At 45.2% G+C, this 24681-nt stretch overlaps 1 protein-coding gene across 5 annotated transcripts in view; it reads left to right on the top strand.

Moving 5' to 3' along the window:
* Nucleotides 1-24681, top strand: part of SNAP91 (synaptosome associated protein 91) — a 667800-nt gene that overhangs the window by 586386 nt on the left and 56733 nt on the right. For all 5 annotated transcript variants that reach the window (XM_085611031.1, XM_085611030.1, XM_085611029.1 and 2 more), the window contains one exon: nt 11649-11679. In XM_085611031.1, coding sequence (XP_085467157.1) covers nt 11649-11679 — 31 coding nt within the window. The remainder of the gene's footprint in view (nt 1-11648; nt 11680-24681) is intronic.

Genomic DNA, 24681 nt, shown 5'->3' with positions numbered 1-24681 from the left:
GAGCTGCTCGGCGGTGATCTTGCTCCAGCTCCGGCGAGGAACCTGTTGCGGGTGGTGGTGGTTCGTGGTTCTTCTGAAGCTGAAGTGGACGCAGCTGTGGTCAGTCCAGTGGAGTCCGGTGGAGTGGCTGAAGGATATGTGCTTGCTGGATGAGAAGACTGGGTCAAGCGTGTGGCCGGCGTAGTGGGTGGGAGTGTTCACCAGTTGCTGGAGTCCGAGGTTGGCGAGGTTGTCCCGAAGGGTGGTGGTGTTTCTGTCATTGTTGTTTTCCAGGTGGAAGTTGAGGTCCCCTAGGAGGATGTAGTCAATGGAGGGAAGGGCGTGCGGGCTGATGAAGTCTGCGAAGTCTTCACTGAATTGTGTGCGTGGTCCAGGGGGTCTGTAGATGAGGGTGTCTCTGAGGGTGGTCTTGGGGTCGGTGTGTATCTGGAAGTGGAGGTGTTCGGCGGCGGTGAAGGATTCGTCGGAGTTGGTCGAGATGCGGATGGTGTTCTTGTGTATGATGGCGATGCCTCCTGCCGTCTGGTTGACGCGGTCCCTCCGGGTGATCTTGTATCCGTCCGGGATGGCTATGGCTATGGCGATGTCGGGCGCTGAGGAGGCGTTCCTGAATACCTTTCTCTTCTGGAGGAGGTAACAATGTGGCTGGATTTAAAGTGTTACATCGTTTGATGTGTACATGACTAGCCAAGAGCGTCCGCTCATACCCAGACAAGCAAGCACTTGTAAGATGCTGCGTTTTCGTCCTATTTAGCAAAGTATCCACTGCATGTGGTACCATAACAATAAGAGTGTTATCCTGCACCACTCCAGCAGATTGATGAATAGAAATTGCTGCTGCTGTAGCTTTAAGACAACTAGGCAATGCCTTGGCTACTGGATCTAATGTAGCCGAAAAGTAGGCACATGGCCGCTGCTTGTCTCCAAATCGTTGTGTTAAGACTGACAACGCACAACCCTCTCTTTCATTGACATAGAGCGTGAATGGCTTACTGTAATCCGGAGTACCCATCACAGGAGCAGAGCACAGTGCAGCACGTAAATCAGAAAAACTGTTCTGACATTTGTCAGTCCAAGGAAGGGCTTGGGGTGTGTCTTTCAAAGTGAGTGCCAACAAAGGTTTAGCCAACAAAGAAAAATTTGGAATCCACTGTCTACAATAAGAGGTAATGCCCAGAAAGGCACGCACTTCTCTTTGTGTGGATGGCACAGACATTTGTGCAATTGCTTGAATACGTTCTGGGGTCAGTCGCCTTCCCTCCTTCGACAAGAGATGACCTAGATAGGCAACCTCTTGGCGGGCATATTGTAATTTAGAAGATGAAACCTTATGGTGAAGGTCAGACAAGTGACGCAATAGTGCAATAGTCACATTCTTGCAAATATCCTCTGAATCCGCAGCAATCAATAAATCATCCACATACTGAATAAGGGTAGCACCTGGCGGCAAAGGAAAAGCATCAAGCTGGCACTTCAGAGCTTGGCTATAGATGGCGGGACTTTCACAATTGCCTTGGGGTGCGCGCTGTAACCGGAAACTTCGGCCTCCTAAAGAGAAGCCAAAAATATCCCTACTCTCTTCAGCAATGGGGATGCTGAAGAAAGCATTTTTCAGATCAATAACAGAAAACCAAGCTGCCGAGGCAGGTATCATAGTTAACAGGGCAGTGATATCTGGAACAACAGGAAACTGCGGTACAACAATTTTATTAACCTCCCGGAGATCAATAACAAAACGATAAACAGGAGGCTGAGAAGGATCAGTGCGTTTAAGAACCGGGAGAACAGGACTATTGCATACATTTCCCCTCATCTCCTCAACCACACCCTTCTGAACCAAATCATAAATAATAGCAAAAAGTGCTCTTTCACCATCATTGGGGAATTTTGTATTGAGGGATGCGTGGCAATTTAGCATTGGGCTTGAGGGTAACGACATAGGGTGGGATCTCAAGACAACCAACATCATTTGGACCCGTAGCCCAAAGTGTCGCAGGGAGAGAGAGCAATTCAGGTGGAAATTGATCTTTAGACAAAGACATTGGAGAAGTCAGTTTTCACCCCAAAACGAGATGTACACCAGAAGAAGAACAATACATCGTTGCATGCAATCTTTTGAATAAATCCAAACCCAACAGATGTTCGCCACAACCATTCGTTAAAAGAAGCGGAGCTTCCAAATCATAAGAACCAATTTGAAATAGGCAGAGGACAAGAGACTGGGCTATGAACTGGGGCGCCAGAAAATCCTACGGATACGTTTGTTAAGCCAGACAAAGGTGCCCCATGGAGTTTGGAGTGAATAATAGAAGTTCTCATCGCACCAGTATCTAAAAGAAATGGCTCTGAAACACCCATTGTAGTGACATTAACATGAGGCCCATTCTGATCTACTGAAATCGATACAACTCCCTCACTTTGTCTATGGCTATTCTAGTTAGCGTGAAGACCGTCATTCTCACCTTCAACATAGTAATCATCATTGTAATACTGTGTAGACTGAGTATTTTGCTGATCAAAGTAGTTCATAGAATGTGGAGATGGAGGGGAACGCTGTGTCTGGGGCGACATACCTCGACCTCTACCCCTGGGCGCTAACTGGGAACCACCACGACCTCGTGGAGTAGATAGTCCTCCATTACGCTGTAATAAAACCAGGCAGCCATTCTTAAAATGACCTTCCTCCCTACAATAGGCGCATTGGTTAGGACCTAACAAAGGCCGCGCGGCGGAATATAGGGCTCAGGCTTTTGAAACACCCTCTGAAACTGGGGAGGCTGTTGAAACTGGCGCTGAGCAGAGCGAGGAGGATAAGCTTGTTGCAGAAGAACCTTCGTTTTTAATTCTTTAGTCTTTTTCTCTTGCTTCTCTTTTTCCTCTTTGTCCCTGTTTTCGTAATATTGAGCAGTAGCCAATATCTGAGCAGAAGAAGAAACAGCCCATGAACTTTCAGAGTCTTTTAATTTATGTGACAACTCGGGGAGCAAATTAAATACGAATTTATCTACAAATAATCGCTGTCCACCCTCCGTAGTCATATCCTGACCACTGTGATCAATAAACGTCTCCTCAAAACGAGTGAAGAAATCGGAGACGCTCCTCTTTCTTCTGTCTACACGCAGCTAATTTATCCCAATTAACTCGTAAGGCGGGCATCATTGTTTTCATTAAAGTAATAGTCCTACCAGGGAGTTCTGTGATCAAAACATCCGGCTTAGCACCACCCACTTGTGCTCTATCCGAGGCAGTTATAGCATTCCATGTACCACCCAATTCCTGTGCGTGATCCTCTCTACGAATCCGAGCCCATAACGCTTGTGGGACTACATTTCCCATCAACATGTCAATATCGGCTAAGTTCATAATAAAGGCATCAACAGTCTGGGACAATTCTTTATAGTAACCAGCAGGGTTTTTACGGGGAGCAGGTAAAGATTGTTTGAGGGCCAAAACATCAGATCTCTTCCAGGGGACATGTACCCATATACGCGGGAATAGCTGGATTATTACCTGCTTGTGCAACCTCTTCCCTCCATATCGGAGGAACCTCTCTCATTGGGTAATGTTTCAATGTCTGCCGAACAGCAGGATCAGAATCAAAAAAAAGTTTGTGAAGAAAATAACGACCTAAAAGTAACAAGTGTCCTTACGGCGTCCTCAACCTTAGAACCCACTATGAGTCCTTTATCGAAATTAGCCTGAACATCCAACAGACCCTGGGGAAGTAAACCCAAATCCATATCCTTCCATCCTTTAGCAAGAGTGTCACACAACATTAAATACATATCTCTGCGTGGGCGCATCCCACTGATGAAAGGTGATCATGATATCTTTCACACTATACTGGGGACCCTTCTCGATCCATTTGCGAGCGAGAGAGTCCAATACCACCCGTTCGTTGGAACCTGGAAGTTGACTGCAAGCAGCGGCGTCACTATGGGGGAGCGGGGGGTGCGGACCGCACCTGGTGACACCCTCAAGTGGGGTGACACCAACAGGGCCCCTCAGGGGCCGGCTTTAGGGCGGTGCGACCGGGTGCTGGCTTCCTGGGGGCGCCGTGTTTGAAAGTTTATTACGCTTTTAAAGCACCTGCTGCAGCGTTTCTTTCCGCCAGCAATTACCAGGCCTCACATAAATGTCAAGATAACTGGTGTGATTAATTATCTTCCTGGAGAGAGATCAGTGTTTTGTAAAGTTGAGGTTTTGACTTAGGTGAAGTTAGTGCAGAGGGTTAATATGCCTGCTGCAAAGAACGTGTGCCAAGTAGATTACAGAGTGCAGATCAGCAGGTTACTGCTTTCAAAAGAGACATCCTTTTGTTGCAATTTATAACTTAAAGTCCTAATATTCAACAGTGAGCTATTAACTTTCATCCTAGAACTGCATACACACCTCAAAATATACATTATTAGAACATTGATTAATGTTGCAAAAAGGGTTAATTTGGCTAGAAATAGATTCTTATTATTAAAGAAAACTCCCAACTATGCTGTTTCTTTTTCGACTCTGCGTTTGTGCTTCTCCACACCAAGCACTATACTGCCTACCACTATGGATGACATGTGACTCCTACACTTTCAGTCCTTTGGTTTATGTATCATTTCCTATACACGGATTTACACACCTATGATTGATTGTCTCTGTGTAATGTGTGTGTGATGCAAAGTGCTCGGACATCCTACACTGGTATGAGTGGCGCTATATAACTAATTCAATGCATCTGAGAGAGTGTGGTTATGGTGACTTGGTCACTGTTAAAGGGTGCTAGTGAGAGAATCCGTGGTGGAGGTGGTCATTGGGGGGGCGCCAACAAACATTGTCGCACAGGGCGCCACCAGCGCTAAAGCCGGCCCTGGGGCCCGTGTGCGCAGAGCAACCTAACCTTTTAGGAAGAGGATGTGCCTGTGCGCAGTGCACACTGTCTCCTCTCCTTTCTTTTATTTGCTTCCCTGTGAAATGGATCCAAAAAAGAAAATCACTTTTGCTGGAAATCAATGTCGTATTTTTCTGACATTTAATTCCAAAATGCAGCATCAGGAATAAAAGTTTAAAAATATGAAAAATAAATAACTAAATAAAGTAAGACCGAGGGGTAGCAAACTGTCCAGATTGATTTTTATTCACACCCAAACACATGGAGCTAGTGCACCAATCCTGGAGGTACTGCAATGTGAGGATTGAAAAACAAAATGTGTACTGCTGCTCTGTATCTAGGGATGTTGTCTTTTTTTACCATACTGCTTACGTTTTGTAAGGATATAAGCAATGGCCATTGAAATGGGTGCATTCAGGGCCCTGTTGTCATGTCCTTAACTTTTCAGGCAAAAGCACTCACTGATTTCTGAACAGTGAGTGTAAAAGCGTTAAGGTAACCATGTTGTTCCTGCTTACATTTCACATGGTTTGCAAAATGTTGCATTCCCTATGATTGTTTGCTTTTTCCAGGATGCTGTCACTTTTTTTTGTAGGCCACATATTGCTCTTGCCCAGTGCGTAATTTAAATTGAGCCGCATCCAGGTGTTTATAGCTGGCAACAATTGGGTTGTAGTTGAAGGCAGTCTGAGTTTTTCTCAGTGGGGCAGTATGGTGTTCAGTGGGGGAGAGGATGTGGCACTATGGCCAGAGCTGCTGAATTTGGAACTGGGGAACCAGGTTCCGCCTTAATAACCAGTCCGCCAGACCACTCTCCTGAGAGAGCACTATCTCATGCTAGACCTTAGAAGGCTTCGCAAGACATTAGAAGCCCCGGTGTCGTAGCACCAGCAGGTGGACCCTAGCATGACAATTGTAGGTTAACTTTCAAGGCTTGTCCACCACTATTCATACTGAAGTTCACCTCCAGTTTTGCGGCAGGCCTATGAAGCAGTACACCCTAGAACAGTGACCCTGTCACTGAGATCACAGGACCCTTGAGAAGGGCCAGCTCTAGGGCGTGCAACCGGTGTGACCGCACCAGGTGCTCACTTTCGGTGGAGGCATCATTTTTGCAAGTATATTATGGTTTTAAAAGCGCTTGGTGCCTCCTTCCTGGCCTCCAGTAATTTTCGGTAACAATAAAAATGTCATGATGACTCTGGTGATTAATGTTCTTCCTAGAGAGAGATCGGAATTTTGTCTAATGGAAGATTTGACTCATGGAAAGGTAGCTCAGAGGGTTAATGTACCTGCTGCAAAGAACATGTACCATGCAGATCACAAAGTGCACATAATGTAAATAGGCCAGTGGGCTACTGCTTTTGTCAGAGAGATCCTTTTGTTACTTGCAGTTTATAAGTTAAAATCCTAACATAGAACAGTGAGCTATTAACTGTCATCTACTCCGCAGCAACACAAGTCAAATTTTTTATTAACTTTTGATACGTTTGAGCAACAAACAATTTATTAGTTTAAATGGTGAGATCATGCTGCAGATCTTGCATTATGAGGCAAATATGGCAGAGACATTATTATTTAGAAACATTTGCAAACTAGGATTTTTAGCAATTCATGTTTGAACTGCTGTTTTGGTAAAGGGAGAAGTGCGACAGAAACTCCATGGCTCGGAGACAAATGGCTTGTGCTTCCACATTTTATCGTATTTGGGGACATTCTGTGATTAGAAGCATATCCCACTTTGTGAACACATTTTACTGTCAATAACTCATTATAACCTTAAATAATCATGTGTATCCATTGGTTGATAAAACTGGGCAGTGAAACCAAACAAATACAAAAAATTGGGATGTTTGCGCATTCTGGCCACGCCTCTGGCTCTGCCCACTGATCCAATCCTTGGGTTATTCCCGCCCTTTGATTCTCCGCCCACAGTTCCCCTACTTTTTTTTCCCCCACTTCGACCACTGATATATCGTGTTGATGGATAGTGGTAACACCACAGCAGTAAAAAGTACCATACCTATGATACTATAAATTCCAATAAACTGTTGACTAGCAGGTAGCCCACTGTACAACCTGATTAATGAATCATTATCACACTGTTGTTAACAGGCACATTTTGTAAATATGGGACCTACATTTACAAACGTTACTAAGGATTCTGTATGGTCCCGTTATTTGCCAACTGTGTCCACTGGCGGACTCGGGCGGAGGAGGTCCATGCGGTAAGTCATAAGGGGGTGACACCATGAGTTACCCGCACCAGGTGACACCAACCCTAGTGACGCCACTGACTGCAAGACTGTCTTCGAGAGAAAGCCGGAGACATGTTCAGAGTCCCAAAGAAAGGGGACAAAAAACCAGAGACAGTATCTGTTATTAGTTTGCGAACATTAGGAGAATTAGACATAAGGACAGGGGACAAGGTATTAGGCGATACAGGAGAGGGACTGGCAGTTATAAGGGGAGCCGAAGGCAAAGAAGATTGATGTTCAGGAGATGGAGACAAAGGAATCGGTGGCACGAGAGGTGGGAGTATCAATACCGGAAGGGGCAAATGTGGAAGAACCGGAACAGGTGGGGGGACAACAGGCAACTGAACAGGTTGTAACAACGGGGGTGCATTAGCACCTTGTACATAGGGTGGAGGCAATCTCAATAGGTGAGACATCAAAGGGTCTTCCTCCAGATCCTTACTTTTATCAGAAGGGGAATTAGGCAACACCGGATAGCATCTATCTAGTGTCATACGATGCGGTCTCTCTGAAATTTCCATTGCATTATCAATCTCATTATCTTTAAACTGCTGTGCAGCCTGTATAATCGTCATATTTTGTGCTTTATCTCGTTTTGCCTGCTTAATTTCTTTCTGTTTGGCTTCCTTACGCCAGAGGCGGAAAGAGTCAAACATTGCCGGCTGGGCTTGTCTTTTGAACAATATCGCTTCCAAATTGTCTAATATGTCAGGCTCAAAACTACCATTTTGTGGCCACTGTAGAACGCCATCGTTCTTCGTGTATCGGATCCATGCCTTATTAAAGGCAATGGGGCCGACACCATGTCTTGAATAAAGCTCATAGGTGGGAGTACCAACCGGAGGAATCGGACAAGAGTCCTCCAGCCAGGAATCCCTATTACAACCAAGGCAACAGAACTTCCTAAACTTACTCAGACCAGGCATCGTTATTTCACTGGACTGTTCACAAACATCAAGGGGTTAAATCAAATAATACAGCACAAACGTACTCACCCCTCGGCTTCGGCTTTTGCAATAGCCGAATCAAAGACCCAAATCAAAACAAAATTGTGGGAGCTACCCACCAATACTTAACTAAGTGTCTTCTTACGCCAACAGAGGCCCGTCTAATGTCTCGCGATACCAAACATCATCAAAGGGACCAAAGCAGGGCGGCAGTCAGGGCAGCAGTCGTCAGCAACCGTCAGAAAGGAGAAACTGCGCTGCAAAAGACCTTCGGACCACTTCGACATACAGGGGTCGCTTGACGTGGTTCGCGATTCCTCCAGAATTTTTCTGTGGGGCTCCTCACGATCCTCGGGCAGAAATGCTACCTCTGAAGCCGCCCCACGTTGGACGCCAAATTGAAGAACCTAGACCTTATGGGCCTGGCGGCGCAGGGTACGCCTTAATCTCCTGAGTTCACCTGCTTTGTCGAACAGAGACGCGGGACACTCCGTTAGGCGTAGAAGGTTTGGTTTATTAGCTGCAGCTAAGTACAGTTGTCCCAGAAGTACACTCTGTATGTTCTTAGGAGACTGCCACTTTACTTTGTGGTGCATAATCTTTTATAACACACATATTCACAAAGAACACTCCCAATGCATACAGGGTTAACCAATGAGAAGAATGTGAAAACAATATATTAGGTAACTCAAATAAGCCTCCCTTCCAACTGTGTTCGTCACCCTTCCCCACAAGTTAATCAGTGGTAGTGTTTATAAGTCGACTTGCAGGTGACAGGACACATTTGTATGCCCCGCAGGACAGTTGTGAAATGAGAGAATACGAGTAAAGAATAGCGCAGGCCAGAGGATAAGATAAAGTCAGGAAAGAATGGTGCGAACCAACAGATAGTCGAGACGGGGATCAGTCAAACCAGATGAGGATTAGTGGAGTCGGCCAGACCCTGACACCAGCTATAAACAGAGGCAGGAGGTTATTTGACACGTTGCAGTAGGATGTGGGAAAACAACACCTCGTTCCCGCACTGCCTGATTGAGGGCAACACAAAATGGCGGAAAGACACAAAATGGTGGCTAAATACGAAAACTGAATTACCTCTGGTCCAGAAGTCGGAGCATGATTTGGGGTCGTGGTCGCGCTCCAGGCAGTAGAGGGACATGAGGTGCGGATCCGTCACTGAAAGAAGTCTCTTACAGGAACCACCAGCCTTGAAGATGGGCATCCCTCGTGCACCAGGAGTCGATGGACTCAAAAAACGAAGTAAACAAAAGTCTAGAAAAAGTCAAAAAGTGGAGGTACTGCTCTCTCCGGATCTGCGCTTGATGGCGCGGAAAAAGAAAGAACTGACGTTAGCGCGCGATGGCGGTGTCTATGTAGCTACAGCGATGTCATCCCGGCGACCATGACACCGACTAACGCAGAGTCGACCGACGCCACCTTCTGACGCGCAGGGTTACTGCTAACAAAAAACTTTCCTGATCCAGTCTAACGCCTGGGGGTAATTCTAAGGTAAGGAATCTATAACTAACTGTTTCTTTCAGATTATAGGTATAAAAAGCCACACACAAAATTCTAGGTGATTGTACTCCTGGGAATGATGGTGCACTGCAACCATGTAAATGAACAGTGGTTTGTTAACTGAAAACATGAAACAATTTGTAACTTGCCTAGATTTATACAATGAGTGTGTGAAATGAAATTCGTAATTGCCAGTCTTAAGGATGGAAATAGTAAATCAGAACATTTCTACAATTAAAGAGAGCTAATTAGGATGTCAGGCGTAGGCAACGGAGGATGGTTATACTCCTGAAATAAAAACCTGAGAAATTCTTGCAGCGCTCGATTTTACACTGTTTTTAATGCATTGTTTTGAATAGTATTTTATGGAGTCTCGTTTCATATTCAACACTGCCAATAGAGTAAAGTTGTGGCCTGCACTGGAAGAGATACAGATAGTAAGGCAAATAGCCGATAATATATGATCTGGGTAAAAAGCCATCTCACTCATTAGTTTTCACCTGGTAGGAATCTGAGGAAGGGATGTGCTCTAAAGCTAGGGTCAGAAAAGAACCCTGCCACCCAAGAAAGTGTCCCACATTTGTGGACCGTGTTCTTCCGTTAAACACTGCTTAGCTAGTATCAGGTGGCAACGTTTTTGAGAAATGTTTATTCCATTAAGCTTTTTTTTTTTGTTTAAATGTATTTATTTCTTTTTTTATTTTGTTAAACCATGGAAACTTGTGAGTTTTGTGCCAGAAACGCCTCCCCATCCAGCCTGTTGAGTTACTTTCTGCCCTGATTTGATGCCCTTAACCCCAATGGCAATTTTCCAGTGAGGATTGAAGTGGTAATGTCCTGCTCAGAAGCAGAGGCCTCACTGTTATGTGGGGAAGCCGAGCAACCAGAAGAGCAAGTCAGACACACCAAGGCTGTGCTTTGGCGGAGGGAAGGGGGAGCGGTGCACTGTCCACAAACAACTATTTTGCCTTTCTGCAGCCCCATCTCCTTGGGCTAGTTCAGTGATGGCTGAAAGAGTTCGGTCAGATTGGACTGTAAGAAAAACTAACTACCCACATTTGGCCTTGGCATGCTACTGTTTGTTTTGCCTGTACAGCGCTTGGGCTGTGCTTGAGAAATATTTTGTGAACATGAAAATCTATATATATTTATGTAAAAGAGATCACAAACATGGTGGTCTGCTGACCCACTATGAATCAGTATTTGGAGAACCAATCTAATCATACTTAGATCGGTTCTCAAAAGAACAATGGATTCATTGGAAGTCGGTGTGCAAATTGTAACCACTTATAACAATTCATATTTTGTACATTCCGTTTAAGAAATTGCAAATTTTGAATCGTTATTTGCCACAATTTACGATTTCTTAAATAGAATCTCTTAAGTATCTGCATACGGAATATTATCCAAGATTAAATGTGATGTTAAATGATCTCTCTTCTAATTGCTCTCCAAAAGCTGTTCAGGAAGCTGCATATCTTTGCTCAGTATGAAGATGCAATGCTTGGATTATGCGGTCGTTCTGACAAAGATGATCTCAGAGTACTACATTGCACCCCCCATGCATGAAGAATCGATAAGGTCTTCTCAAGGAACTACTGTATGAAAAGCCTGGGATGCTGTTGATTTGCTCATGGAAGTGGGCACAAAAGCATACGTAGGCTAAAACTTTCTCAAATTGCCTATGAGTTATTTCTGATTGGGTCAACTTTCTTTTAGGTGATTCTCAGAGTTCTTCAGCTTAATGCTGGGCAAGATACACAGAGGGCTGAAGCTTTAGTTTGGCTACATAAGGGCCTAGATGACTTCAACCTAGGAATTATTGTAAGCAAAAACCTCTGTGGTTACTGTGAAATCGCAGTTAGGTCACAATAGCAATCGGACGTCTGCTGTTGTTACTAGCAGAAAATGAAATCTTGGAGAAGGTATAGTATTGTACATATGCCCCACATCTTATTTCATGAGGAACGTCCATGTTTAGGACACCTCCGTATATTGATTTCACTGTTGCTTAAACAATATTCACTTCATTTTATCTTTTATATTTTCCAGATCTTGGAATTTCCAGCAGTGCAGTAAAAAAGTAAGTATTACTTATGTATTATATAAAGATCTGGTTAATTAGCAGCATAAGTAAAAATACTCCCAGTTGTTTATCCTTTTGGTAAACAGTGTTTAAGACCCATTCTATGTTTCATAAGTATGCTGCGTTTGTTGAAGCTTGGGACACAGAACACGTTTTACATAGGTTTTCAAAATACAGATATGAATGTGTACTAACAGTATTTGGGTTTTTGTGTGAATTGTTTGTATGAGCATCTCCCTTTCAACATCCCTTTCCATTATCTGCCATTGTGCATGATTATTATAAAGTAGTCCTGTACTTTCCTATAGAACCATTTTTTGGTGCTTTTATATAAAACAGTTTTTGCTGCCTCCACTGTCAGTCCTTTACAGCCTGGTATGGTGATGGTAGTCACACTCATAAAAAGAGGGCACACTCTGCTCTGGGTCTCACTCCATGCTAAAAAACAAAAGCCTACGGGCATGCACACAATTTTCATTCTTGCTGATGAATGATCAGAAATACTACAGCTTGTTAGAGTGAACTTGAGGCTTGGGTGCAGACCGTCCCAGCCATGTTGTGGACCTTTCACTCTCCTGAGTACATGTGCAGTGGCATTTTGTACAGGATGTATGATAAGATGACTAATGGACAAAGTTAGTTTTCCTTAGAGGGGATGTGCCCCCTGTCCACTTTCCCCTTCCTACTGCCATATCTTGCATCTTGCGTTCTCGTTTTACTGGCCTGTGTTTCTTCTGATGCCTGTGCTAGATCTACTTTACTTTTGCCTCCTATCTCCACAGCTGACACTTCTCCTTCGTGCCCTGGGCTGTTCTTCTCAGGTTTCCTTTCTGTTCCATTTCCCAAAATAGAAAGGATGCTTGTGGATCCCAGTTCTGTGCAGGAAGAGTAAGTATTTCAGCTCTGGCAATCGAAGACTGTGCATCCTTTCTTCAGGCCCAGGTAGCTTTTGTGGTGCTTGACAACCTTTTCCCTTTTCTTAATATTCGTTGTCTTTTTTGCATTTTGCTCATACATATTTAGTTTTTACTTTTTTTTGCTTCATAAAATGTAGATATTGCTTTTTGTAGCATTTCCACCTTGAAAAAACCTAACGTTCCGTTGACTTACATAGTTGCCTAAAAATCTGCTACATGTTATCTAGCTGATGTCCTCAAGATACAAATTACATTGCCATTATTTGAGAGAAAAAAACGTAATATCTACTCTAGTTTAAGCATGTTTGTAGTCTTACAGTGCACTTTACTTTTCAGTATTTTCTAACTTCCATAAAGAGGCAGTGTATAACTTGTGGTGTCGATTTTTTTGTTTGTTAAGGTTAATAGCTGAAGTCATGTAATCTGTAAAGGGCCCAGAACTCACTTTGTACACGTATAGCAATGCACTATACACACAGGCAATGGTTTCCACAGATTTGACCATATAGACTGGAACTGGATTATCTAACCATATTGAAGAGTTCGAAAAAGGGAAGCAGAGAGACTGAACAGATCTGTGCTTAGATAGGGATCAAAGAAGAGGAGGCCCCCCAAGAAACACACACGGTATTGCGTAAAATGCTTAGTAGCTAAGAGCAACAAGCGCATCCCCAGAGTTGGATGCTCCACGGCCCCCCTTTGCACGAAGGTTTGTTAGTTGTTTCTAAGTTCCATAGAATGAAGTTGAAATTGATGAGGACGTTACCGAGCCCTGGTCTGAGGCTTGAGGCCGCTCACCGAGATGGGACCGGGATGTAGCGATAGGCATTGTCCGGTGGAAAATGTAGATAAAGTGAACCACTGACTGGTAAACATAATCCGACGACCTGAAACTAAAGAAACTTGCCTTAAGGCAAGCTGAACGCCGCTGGAGACGGGACTTTTCTCTAGAAAAAAAGGCCATCTATGTAACCCAGCTAAAAGAATATAAAAGCTCTATCCTTCAAACCAAGGCAGCTTATTTCTCCTCAAAGATTATGAACTCTGCTAATAAGTCCTAGGACATTTGTTCTAAAGTCGATGAGCTCGCACAACCGGATAGAGTGATGGCGAAACCTGCCCCTTCGCAATCCCTATGTGATTCTCTCAAACTCCTACTTCATTGAGAAAATCGCCACCATTAAAGCTAGTATCCCTACCCCTACCCCTTCTTCAACCTTTCCTTTCACATGTAAAAAAACACTCCTACTTGAACAAATTCCCCCAATCTCCCGAGAAGAATTCCCTATTTTACTCAAAAAAGTTGGATCTGGCTCCCCCACTGACTGCTGTCCTCATATTTTGCAGGAGGCCTTCCTTGCCTCTCCAGATCCGCCCCTCTCACTTTTGAATAATTCTCTTAAACTAGGCATTGTTCCCAACACTTTCAAAAGTGTAGAAATTCTCCCGATCTTGAAGAAACCCAATTCTGACCCTTTGGTCATCAGTAACTTTCGTCCCATCGTCCTACTCCCCTATTTAGGCAAAATTCCAGAGGCCCACGTAACAAACTGTCTTAGCTCATTTATTGAATACTCTCACTTCCTTGACCCCCACCAGGCAGGATTTAGAGCGGCACACACCACGGAGTCAGTTATCCTAGCAGTCATGGACGAGCTTAAGAGAGGGGCCGACAAAGGTCTCCTGGACCTGTCAGCTGCATTCGACGCGGTCGACAAAGGTCTGGCGCTGAAGTGGATCTCTTCTTTCCTCTGTAACAGACTTCAAGCAGTCTGCCTCGCCAATTTCTCTTCCAAGGAAATGAAATTGTCTTGTGGGGTCCCCCAAGGCTCTTCCCTCTCGCCCCTTCTTTTCAATTTGTATATGCTACCATTGATCTGTGTAAAAGAAGGGTCGAAACCTTCAACTACGCTGATGACCTTCAGCTGGTGTTTGACATCGACTCTTCCACCTGTTCAATATCCAATTTTCAATCTACCATGAGCTTTATCAGTGAATGGATGTACGCCAATCATTTGAAATTAAACCCCGACAAAACCGAGCTGATTCTCACAAGTGAAACTGCCAACCCATGGAACTCAAATGTCTGGCCTCCACTACTGGGCAGTCCTCCATGCCCAGCAGGCTCTGTAAAGAGTTTAGGGGTTACAATTAGCAACAATCTGTCCATGAAAGCACAGATCGGCTCAGTGGTCTCCACTTGTTTTTTGCACCTACGTAGCATCCGGAAGATAAGCAGATTCTTGACCACTGAGGCCTTGACTCTAGTCACCTTAGCCTTGGTAATCTCCCAAATTGATTATGCCAACTCTCTATAGTTTGGCATTCCTGCATATCAACTTCATTGCCTGCAGTTAGTACAAAACCAAGCGGCTAGGCTAATCTTTTGTCAACCCAGACACCATCACGTCAGTCCTCTAAAGAGTCTCCATTGGCTCCCGGTGGCCAAACGCTGTGCCTTTAACCTGGGCTGTACCATCTTTAAAGCCCTTGCCGGGAACGGCCTTGCTTTCATCTCCTCAAGGATTCAGCGTTATGTCCCTCTTCGGGAATTGCGCTCTTCTCACCTGAATCTGCTGACTACTCCCGCCTACAAATGCAAGAAACATGGAGGACTCGGATTCTCAGTCTTGGCCCCACAATTCTGGAACTCACTTCCTGCGGGACTGAGGTCTGTGACTTCCTATATTCTGTTCAGAACACAGCTCAAGACCTTGCCTAAGCATACGAGTAAGCTAACTGTCCTGTTGATGCCGCCTCCCCCCTTGTTCTCAGCGCCATAAAGCCGTCTGGTGTACGCGCGCTTAATAAATACCTTTAACATAACAAGGGTGCATGTCAGCCCAGTAAAGCGATGGATAGTACTAAGATGTGTTACCAGACTAGAATATATGTGGAACTGCCTAAGTGATGAATAAGAAATGTAAAGTGAATAGCTGAGTTATGTGTGTACAAATGTTTTAAAATACAAATGTCAATATAAATGTTTAAATCTATATATTGATTGATAGATAGATAGATAGATAATACTTGTATTTGTATAGCGCGGCTAATCACCTGTAAGGGTCTCTAGCTGCTGTCCATAGGCACAGGGAGAATAACTGATTTGCCCAGAATCACAGGGTGTTCAGCCTGCACTGGGACTCTCACCAGGATCCCAAGCTCCAAAGTCGGAAGCTGTGGCCGTCATGCTACACCCAAGATAGATAGACACACACATGCATACACACATACGTACACACATAAATACACACATCTATACACACAAGTTTAGTGAAAAATAAAGGTTAAAGAGAAGTTATGGTTAGCTTTATTTATTGCTTGGACCACAATTCATTGCTCGCACAGCCTTAATTTGCACACCAAAAGCAGTTCTAATGACTTCAACCTTCATATAATTCCATTCAGCGTTTTTTTCTGTAGCGAATAGAAACCATTTCAGTGTGCGTTATAATAGGGAAAGTTACTTTATTGAACCCCAACCCCCCTTATTTTTTGTCTGACGCTTGACAGATCTGCAAGGAACCTGCTATGCCGACACCAGATTCAATGAACTGTTTTTTAGAACGTTCAATGCTAATTTGTCTAACTACATCAAAGTTATTATGGAAACAAAACATCTATTTTCAAATACATATGCAACATATTTGGTTGTTTATTTGCAGTGGGCTCAAAAACCCATATTTCACAGACCTATGCTATTATTTTACAGAAGTGACATCATTCCTGGTGAACATGGCTGTCATTCATTTAGAGGACCACTCCCAGTCTGAGTAACGTCCCTACATCTAAATAGGCTCTAACAATGACAGTGCATTTAGATAATGAGGCATTGAATACGCTAGGCTTGTGCACACCATGGGCGTGCTTCAGTTGTGAGTGGAGGTGGAAGGCATAACTGTTGGTTCAGCCTTCTCTCTTCGGCTTCTGCCAACACCCATTGCCTGCTGATTGCTGTTTGGACAAAAGCTTCACAGCAGCATTGAAGCCCCACTTTGAAGTGTGGCTGTTAGTGATGCAACAACTGTCTTCACCCCGTCCAATGGCTTGGAAGCCCTGGAGGTCTTGAAGGCAGGCATGGGGATAAGAGGCAGGAATGCAAGGTAGACTAAAAATGCCTGCAGGTAGTCGCTAGTGGAGCTAGTGAGTTACACACTGGAAAGGGTAACTGGTGCATTTTACAATCCTTTAATTTCTGTTGTTCGTAAACATGTTTCCTTATTTTTAACCCATTTTCTTCATTTTGGTGAAGGCTCCAGTGGATAGCCTGTTTATCCTGTACTAGTGCTCCATTGTGGCAATTAAGGCACACAAACTCTAAAAAAAAAATAAAGAAAGTTGCACGAAATTAGCACACAATGCGTGGACTTAAGTGGAGCAAAAGGGAGAGGGAGCCCACAGTCTCAGCAGCTTTTTAGGGAACATAGAAATCCTATCAGCTTGGAAGAATCCATACCAAGGACAGACCATTAATATGTTCCCAAGAGAAGAAAGGCATCATGGCCTGTTCAAAGGAGAGAAGGGAGGAAATAAGGATGAGTTGATATCCGCCACTCTCCATATTGCCGATTCTACAAGCATAAAAACTCCATGTTTAATGGCAAATTCATCACTCGCATTGACTAGTTATACTCCACTTTCTTGCTAACACTGCATGTCCCGAACTGAGTCACACTTTCTATCAACAACACCAAAACAACGAGAGAGGAAGGGAACACAACACGACTACTCCCCTCAAGGAATTGAACTCAAAAACAACAAAGTCCGTGTAATTTAAACAGGGCCTCTTTGGATCAAAAGAGCATGGGTCTACAGACTCAAAACAATCATGTATGTTGTTGAGAGGGAGATGAACCTACAAAGATTGTATAGGTTTTGTGTAAATCCCTCACTCGCCAACCTGGTTGGAGACATGCTTCATCATCGGGCTCCACTGGGTATGGCCGAGTGCCATCCCAGTGTGCTACAACGCCAGGTTACTGCGGAGCGGGGTTCGTGTGAGGTGACAGTGAATTTAAAAACTTCCAATTGAGTCAAAAAGTAAATTTATTAGTATTGCTAATTGGAAATAATAAAAAAGAGAGAGTGAGGGTCAAAAAATAGAAGACCGGATTCCCTCTGTGGCGGTCAACATGTTTCTGCCTAATGTATATTTAACAGGCTTTCGTCAGGACCAGAGTGGGAGTGCAGAGTCCCGGCGGTATGAGCACGCTAAGGTTCACCCTACCGTGGACTACTGTGTGAAAAATATATACAGTGAAAAAATCCGCCAGGAATTATAGTGGAGGAGAGGAACGAGTTTATTCTGGAGGTTAACAGACACACACACACAAACAAAAAAACAAAACATGAAAGAATTGTAAATGTTGATGGTCAACTCGTAATCAGATGCTGTAGATTCAGCCAAACGACAAGCTTGGTGCTCAATTGAAGGAGTGCCAGTAACGTATACCTCAGGTGCAAAAATAGTGAAAACGGTGCACCTAAAAGTACTCGGATACAGGTGTCAGGTAAACAGGTTGGAGCTTATCCTGAATAACGTGTCTAATAACCTATATCGGGACACACGTGACAGTTGTACTATGTGTCAAATACTAGAATCGCATATGGGTGGGGGCGCGGCAAAGCGTGCCCCTGTGTAAGTCATAGACATTGACTTATACTGCCAGAAGAATAAAACACCCAATCTTACTCAGAGGCATATCCATTTGAAGCCTCAGGGATCCCGGGAGGGGGGTGGGAGCAATATGGCACCCCTACAGGAAGAAAAGAGAGGGGGAAATGGAGATAAAGACCAAGAGCGTAATATCTCTTCAAGCGCTTACCGTGGGAAACGGGAGGAAAAAGAAAGTTACTCACGCCCTCGCTGCTCTGCACCCGTTAGGAACCTAAGGAGCCTCTCGCACCCGGGTCCAGGATGTCAGGGTCCGTGGCGAGGGGCTCGTATAAGTAGTGGTGTGGATGTCTTGTGATGCGAATGCGATGCAGGGAAAAGAGAGACACGAGGATTGGTCCAACTCAGCCCCTCCTCTGGTATGATTGGTTGAACTGACGACTGGAGAGCCAATCGTCTTAGGCATGAGAAATCGGCAAAGCACTTTATTCAGCGTGGGAACTAAGTTCAGCTCGAAAGGTATGAAAGAGTTAAGGGAAAACTCACAGGCAGGCCAGTATAAAAACCAAGATACGGGAACGAAGGAATCAAGCACTCATCAATAGCGAGTGCAATGTCTAGTGGTGTAAACATAGTGAAGACCTCTACACAGGTCTTGCTGGGGAGTAGATAGTCTCTGGGTTAAAGACACGGCAACCGTAATTTAAAAATAAAACTTAATCGAGCGTAGAGAACTGCCCGACGCGCTTAAAGGATGGAATGTATAAAGACAAAACCGTAGTAGTAAGAGCATAAGCTGAGCCACTATAAGGAAACTGCTACAGGCCATTCAGATTGTTAGCAATCATAACCTCGCCATGAGCGAGTGATGAGTAAAGCAGCGAGAAGACCGAAGTACTAGATACTACGCACCACTGACTTTGCTAAGAAACAGAAAGGGTGGCAGGGACTTATAATATGGTGGTCCAAGGTATGTTATCATTCAGGCCACACAGATTTGTCCTCAAACGGTAAACCCATCTCTGTTCCTTTTCAAAAAGGATTTTTTTAATGTTTCGCCATGCTGTGATCTCCTCAATGACGGTCCAAATTAAGTCATTGGTGGTATGGTTGGCAGACAGGAAGTGTTCACTCAATTTGGTAGTGACGCGCTTACACCTAATGTTACTCCGGTGCTCGCATATTCGGAGTTTGACTTTTCTGGTGGTCATCCCTACGTATCGTAGACCACACGGGCATGTGATTAGGTAAATTACATTGGGCATATTACAATTGGTGTGTCCAGTGGGCAACCACACTCGGAGCAAGCAGCAACAGGACCAACTGATTGCAGGGACAAGCACTTCGACAGTCTGATAGTTAATCTATTGAATAAAACACTAACTATCCATGAGACGAAAATTCTTGAAAAGGGATTGGGTTTCGTCCCATCAGCACGTCCTGACAAATTCCGTCTTCACTGCGAACTCTGTGCTTTCTTTAGAAAGCTTAAACTTAAGGCTTTCTTTGAAGAACGCACCCTTGAGCTAGCTGAATCTGACGAAGGTGATACATCTCTACGACCGAAATCCACGTTCACCCCGCCTCCACATACTATACCTGTGGAAATTGCTACTTTTGAACGTGCAGTCTTCGCAGAGATAGAGAACCTGGACATTCCATCCAACTTCAAAAATCTTAGTGCAGAGGAGTTCAAAGCCATCGACTCCCTACGCCAGGATTCAAATATTACCATAAAACCAGCAGTAAGATTGGGTGTTTTATTCTTCTGGCAGTATAAGTCAATGTCTATGACTTACACAGGGGCACGCTTTGTCGCGCCCCTGCCCATATGCGATTCTAGTGTTTGACACATAGTACAACTTTCACGTGTGTCCCGATATAGGTTATTAGACACGTTATTCAGGATAAGCTCCAACCTGCTTACCTGACACCTGTATACGAGTACTTTTAGGTGCACCGTTTTCACTATTTTTGCACCTGAGGTTTACGTTACTGGCACTCCTTCAATTGAGCACCAAGCTTGTCGTTTGGCTGAATCTACAGCATCGGATTACGAGTTGACCATCAACATTTACAATTCTTTCATGTTTTGTTTTTTTGTTTGTGTGTCGGTTAACCTCCAGAATAAACTCGTTCCTCTCCTCCACTATAATTCCTGGCGGATTTTTTCACTGTATATATTTTTCACACAGTAGTCTACGGTAGGGTGAACCTTAGCGCGCTCATACCACCGGGATTCTGCACTCCCACTCTGGTCCTGACGAAAGCCTGTTAAATATACATTAGGCAGAAACATGTTGACCGCCACAGAGTGAATCCGGTCTTCTATTTTTTGACCCTCACTCTCTCTTTTTTAATATTTCCAATTAGCAATACTAATAAATTTACTTTTTGACTCATTTGGAAGTTTTTTAATTCACTGTCACCTCACACGAACCCCGCTCCGCAGTAACCTGGCGTTGTAGCACACTGGGATGGCACTCGGCCATACCCAGTGGAGCCCGATGATGAAGCATGTCTCCAACCAGGTTGGCGAGTGAGGGCTTTACACAAAACCTATACAATCTTTGTAGGTTCATCTCCCTCTCAACAACATACATGATTGTTTTGAGTCTGTAGACCCATGCTCTTTTGATCCAAAGAGGCCCTGTTTAAATTACACGGACTTTGTTGTTTTTGAGACACTTTCTATCAAGGCAACCACAAGACCAAACGCAAAATGCATTATGGAGCCCCTTCGCTCCCTTTGAAGCCCAGAACAAAACCGGGGTGGGAAATTAAAGGAGAAGGAACAAGTTTCCCAGTCAGGCAGGCTGTTACACAGAGGCAATACTCTATAGCCCATGTCTCCTCCTAGCAACTAATGTTAGAAAAGTTTCAGTGCAAGAGGAGGAGGTTGGAGTTAGCTGTTCTATCCAGTGTGTCAAGTCGTGCTATCATTGAAAAGGTAGACCATACCGGGAGTCAACTGGGGATTCTAGGATATAGGATGAAGCCAGCAAATAATTCGGCTCCCAAGGCGCTCTTGGGAGAAAAGAGAATAAAACCATGCTGATCATGCAAGTACTAGTCGCAGGAGTTGCGGTGGTAGTTCCTGCGATGCATAGCAAAAGTCAACAATTTCTTGCCACAGGTCAGGTTTCCTTTCCCAAGACTTTTTATCTGGCCCTTGAACTAAAACTATAGAGGCAGTAGAACCATTAAGTCCAGTAATACACAGTAAGGGCAGCATGTGTAACTACCAGAAAACACTTACCCAGAGTAGTAACTCACCACAAGCCCCTGAATATTATCATAGGCATTCATGGGGCTGGGGCTGGAGGACTTGTGGAACTGCTTAGCTTGGCATAACCCCAGGATTTGAATTGCTAATAATAACAATGGCACACAGACAATTTATTGGGAGCCTGTAAAAGAAATGCCATGGATAATGAGAATCTTGGATGAAATAAGTATGAAGATACAGATGACAAACCCAGCCTCACCCCTGTCAAATACTGACAGCAATGATATGCATCCCTCATGGAAACCTGTACTGTCCTATCTGCACTTTATCACAGACAGACCTTTCTGATTATCATTGATTGTGGAACCAGAACAGAATTGAAGCAGATATTCAAGCAAGGAGAACATTGCAATGAGCAAACGAGGGTAGCCTCTCACCTGCTGTATGGTAAAAAAAAACTATCGGTGTCATGGTGGAAAAAGCCTGGTAGTGTTGTCCCAACCTCCAGATTGACCAGAAGAATTTACCTTCAAGTCGAAAACTGAAATGCCGCCGGCCATGAAGAATAAGGTGTTTTCCCTGCAGTGGCGTAGCAAGATTTCCTTGAGCCCTAATGCAACCAAGAAAAAAGGGCCCCTCTAACCCCTAAACCTCTGTTAAGTGCTACAGCCATTATTAATTTGAGTTCATAGGGCCTCTCACAGCTCTGGTGCCACAGCACCAACTGCACTCTTGATAAGTACGCTCCTGGTTCTTTGGTAGAGAAATGCAAAAAGAACAATTGATGAACAGAATGCAGAACAATGTCATACATTCACCCCAGTACAGAGATCTGGGCTTAAATCCATTGTTTTTTTGCTCACCATGCCATTCCAGTTTGGACCCAGCCATATGCAAATCAGTATCTTGACCCTGCGCCCAATGGTTTCTCTTCGGTAGAGAAACCAGATCATTCTAAAAGTCCTCAAAACCACAGAGAGTGCTGAGAAATGCCTGTAAGAAAGTGGGTTTTTGCCTGATAACTGATGCACTTTTCCTTGTTGTGCCATGGGCTCCTGCCAATCAGGTGCCCATGGCCTGTGTTCCTTCCCTAAAAAATGCCTAACAGTCAAAACCCAATTGGCATCTCTGGTCACCTGTCAGCCCCTGGTAAATGGTACCCTAGGTGCCCAGGGCCTGGTGACAAGAGAAGACCCCTAAGGGCAGCAGCACTTATTGTGCCACCCTTAGAGGCCCTGTACCCTGACACACACACACTGCCTTTGCAGGCTGAGTGTCTGGGTGCAGAACAAAACAAAGAGTCGACATGGCACACATCCCTGTGTGCCATGCCCACAACACACAATGCCCTGGCATACCTCAGTCACCCCTCTAGCTGGGTGCCCTATGCCAGAGGTGTGGGCATGGGTGCATGAGCCCTGTGCCCCTACAGTACCCAGGTCCATTCCTGGGAACTGTAAGTGCAGTGCTGCCATTAAGAGTATATGGTGCTGGGAGGTCGTCAGCACGAACTCCACAGCACCATGATGGTTGCACTGAAGACTGAGAAGTTTGGTATCAAATTTCTCAGCACAGTACACTCACACTGATGCCAGTGTGGGATTTACTGTAAGATGCATGACATAGGGCATCTTAGAGATGCCCCCTGAACCTAACATACGATCCACGTCTTGTCTGCCACACAGCAGACAGGTTGCTGGACCCCTGGGTAGAGAGCCATCTGCTCTCCTGGGCCTGCAACAATGCACATCCTGGGTGAGGTGCGAAGTCTCCTCCCCCAGGATGGGCAGGGGAAGCTTCAAGGGCATTCCGCCTTTGTGAGCTTCTCCAGGCCACTTGCTGTACCCAGCAACTGGCCCCTACCAGTTCTCAACCCCCTCTCTGGCGGGAAGACTGGCCGGAAACCCCAAGGAAGGACAGGGGGTGTGCCAGCCTCTGCCAACCCCACCCCTCAGGTGGGGGAGGCGAGGTGAAGCACATCCCCGGGCTCTCGCCATCTTGAAGATGGGGAGCCCTGCCCAATCAGGACTAGGCCACTGCCCCCCTCCCACAGGAGAGTGGCAGGATAGGGGGTGTACCCACTCCAGGGCAGGGACCCAGTGGTCCCTGCCCCTTACCTACCTGTAACTCCCCTAAATTTAGTATTTAGGGGCACCCTGAACCTTCCTTCCTCAGATCCCAATTCAAAAACAAGCAAGAAGATCAAGAAACCAGAAGACCCGCCGCGCAGCTGCTAACAAAAGGACGACACCAACTGACTTGGCCCCAGCCCTACCGGCCTGTTGATCCTTGAACCTGCTCCTGTGGAACTCTGGCGCCTTCAGTGGTCAGCAACCTCAAAAAACCCGGAGGACCTGACCACCTTGAGAATCTACCAAGACTGGGACTCCCATGAGCAGTGGCTCTGCTCAAAGCAAGTTTCTAACCCCTGGCATCAGCCCGGAACCGCGAACTCTGCACACTCTGCACCCACCAAGCCTGGCCTGTGCCGGAGTGAACAAAGACCCCGAGGATGTCCCCCCGGCGACTGTGACCCCGAATCCAGCACCCTTGACACTCCTGACGACGCCTGCAGCCTCAGATCCAGGTACCCCCCAACCGCGATCAACAGAGGGCAAGAATTCCCGACACCAAAAGGCACCCCTGCACGTGGCGCCCTGCGGCCCCCTGTGTCCGACTGACTGGGTACCTACCTATCCTCCAACTGCCCAACTTACCTCTCGAAGTGGTGGTGGCACCTGAAGAATCTTCGCCCCCGAGCTTGCAGCCTTTGTTCGTCCTGGAGCTTTCCTATTGAAATCCATTGAGCGCCCGAAGGCTCAAAAGCACCCTGCACCCAGCCGCCCGAGTGGCCCTGGCAGTGCAACTACTACTCCTACCTACTTCCCCATTTGCCCTGAGCAAGTGACCAGGAGCTCAGCTCCCACAGCCGCGTGGCTTGCTTGTCAGCAGCCACCAACCGAAGGCTCCCTTCCTCTCATTGGATAACATTGGGCCTAACTACCTCTGCACCCGGCTGCCCCTGTGCCGCTGAGGGTGTAACAACTGTACTTACCCGACCCTGGGAGACCCCCGAGTCTGTGCCCAGAACCTTAACTCTGCCAGTCGAGTACTTACCCAAAAGCAGATAACTCACTTTTCTTCCATAGGGTAACATTGACTGGGTTTCTCTGAAATTTCCTCTGTGTCGATTTTTGCAAACTTCAAATATTCTTTAAAAATCGTACCAACTTTGAAAA

This window comes from Triturus cristatus, chromosome 6 (genome assembly GCF_964204655.1).
Source record: "Triturus cristatus chromosome 6, aTriCri1.1, whole genome shotgun sequence".
Classification (NCBI taxonomy): Eukaryota; Metazoa; Chordata; class Amphibia; order Caudata; family Salamandridae; genus Triturus; species Triturus cristatus.
The sequence above is the reverse complement of the archived record's forward strand: the minus strand, read 5'-3'. Positions and strand labels throughout refer to the sequence as shown.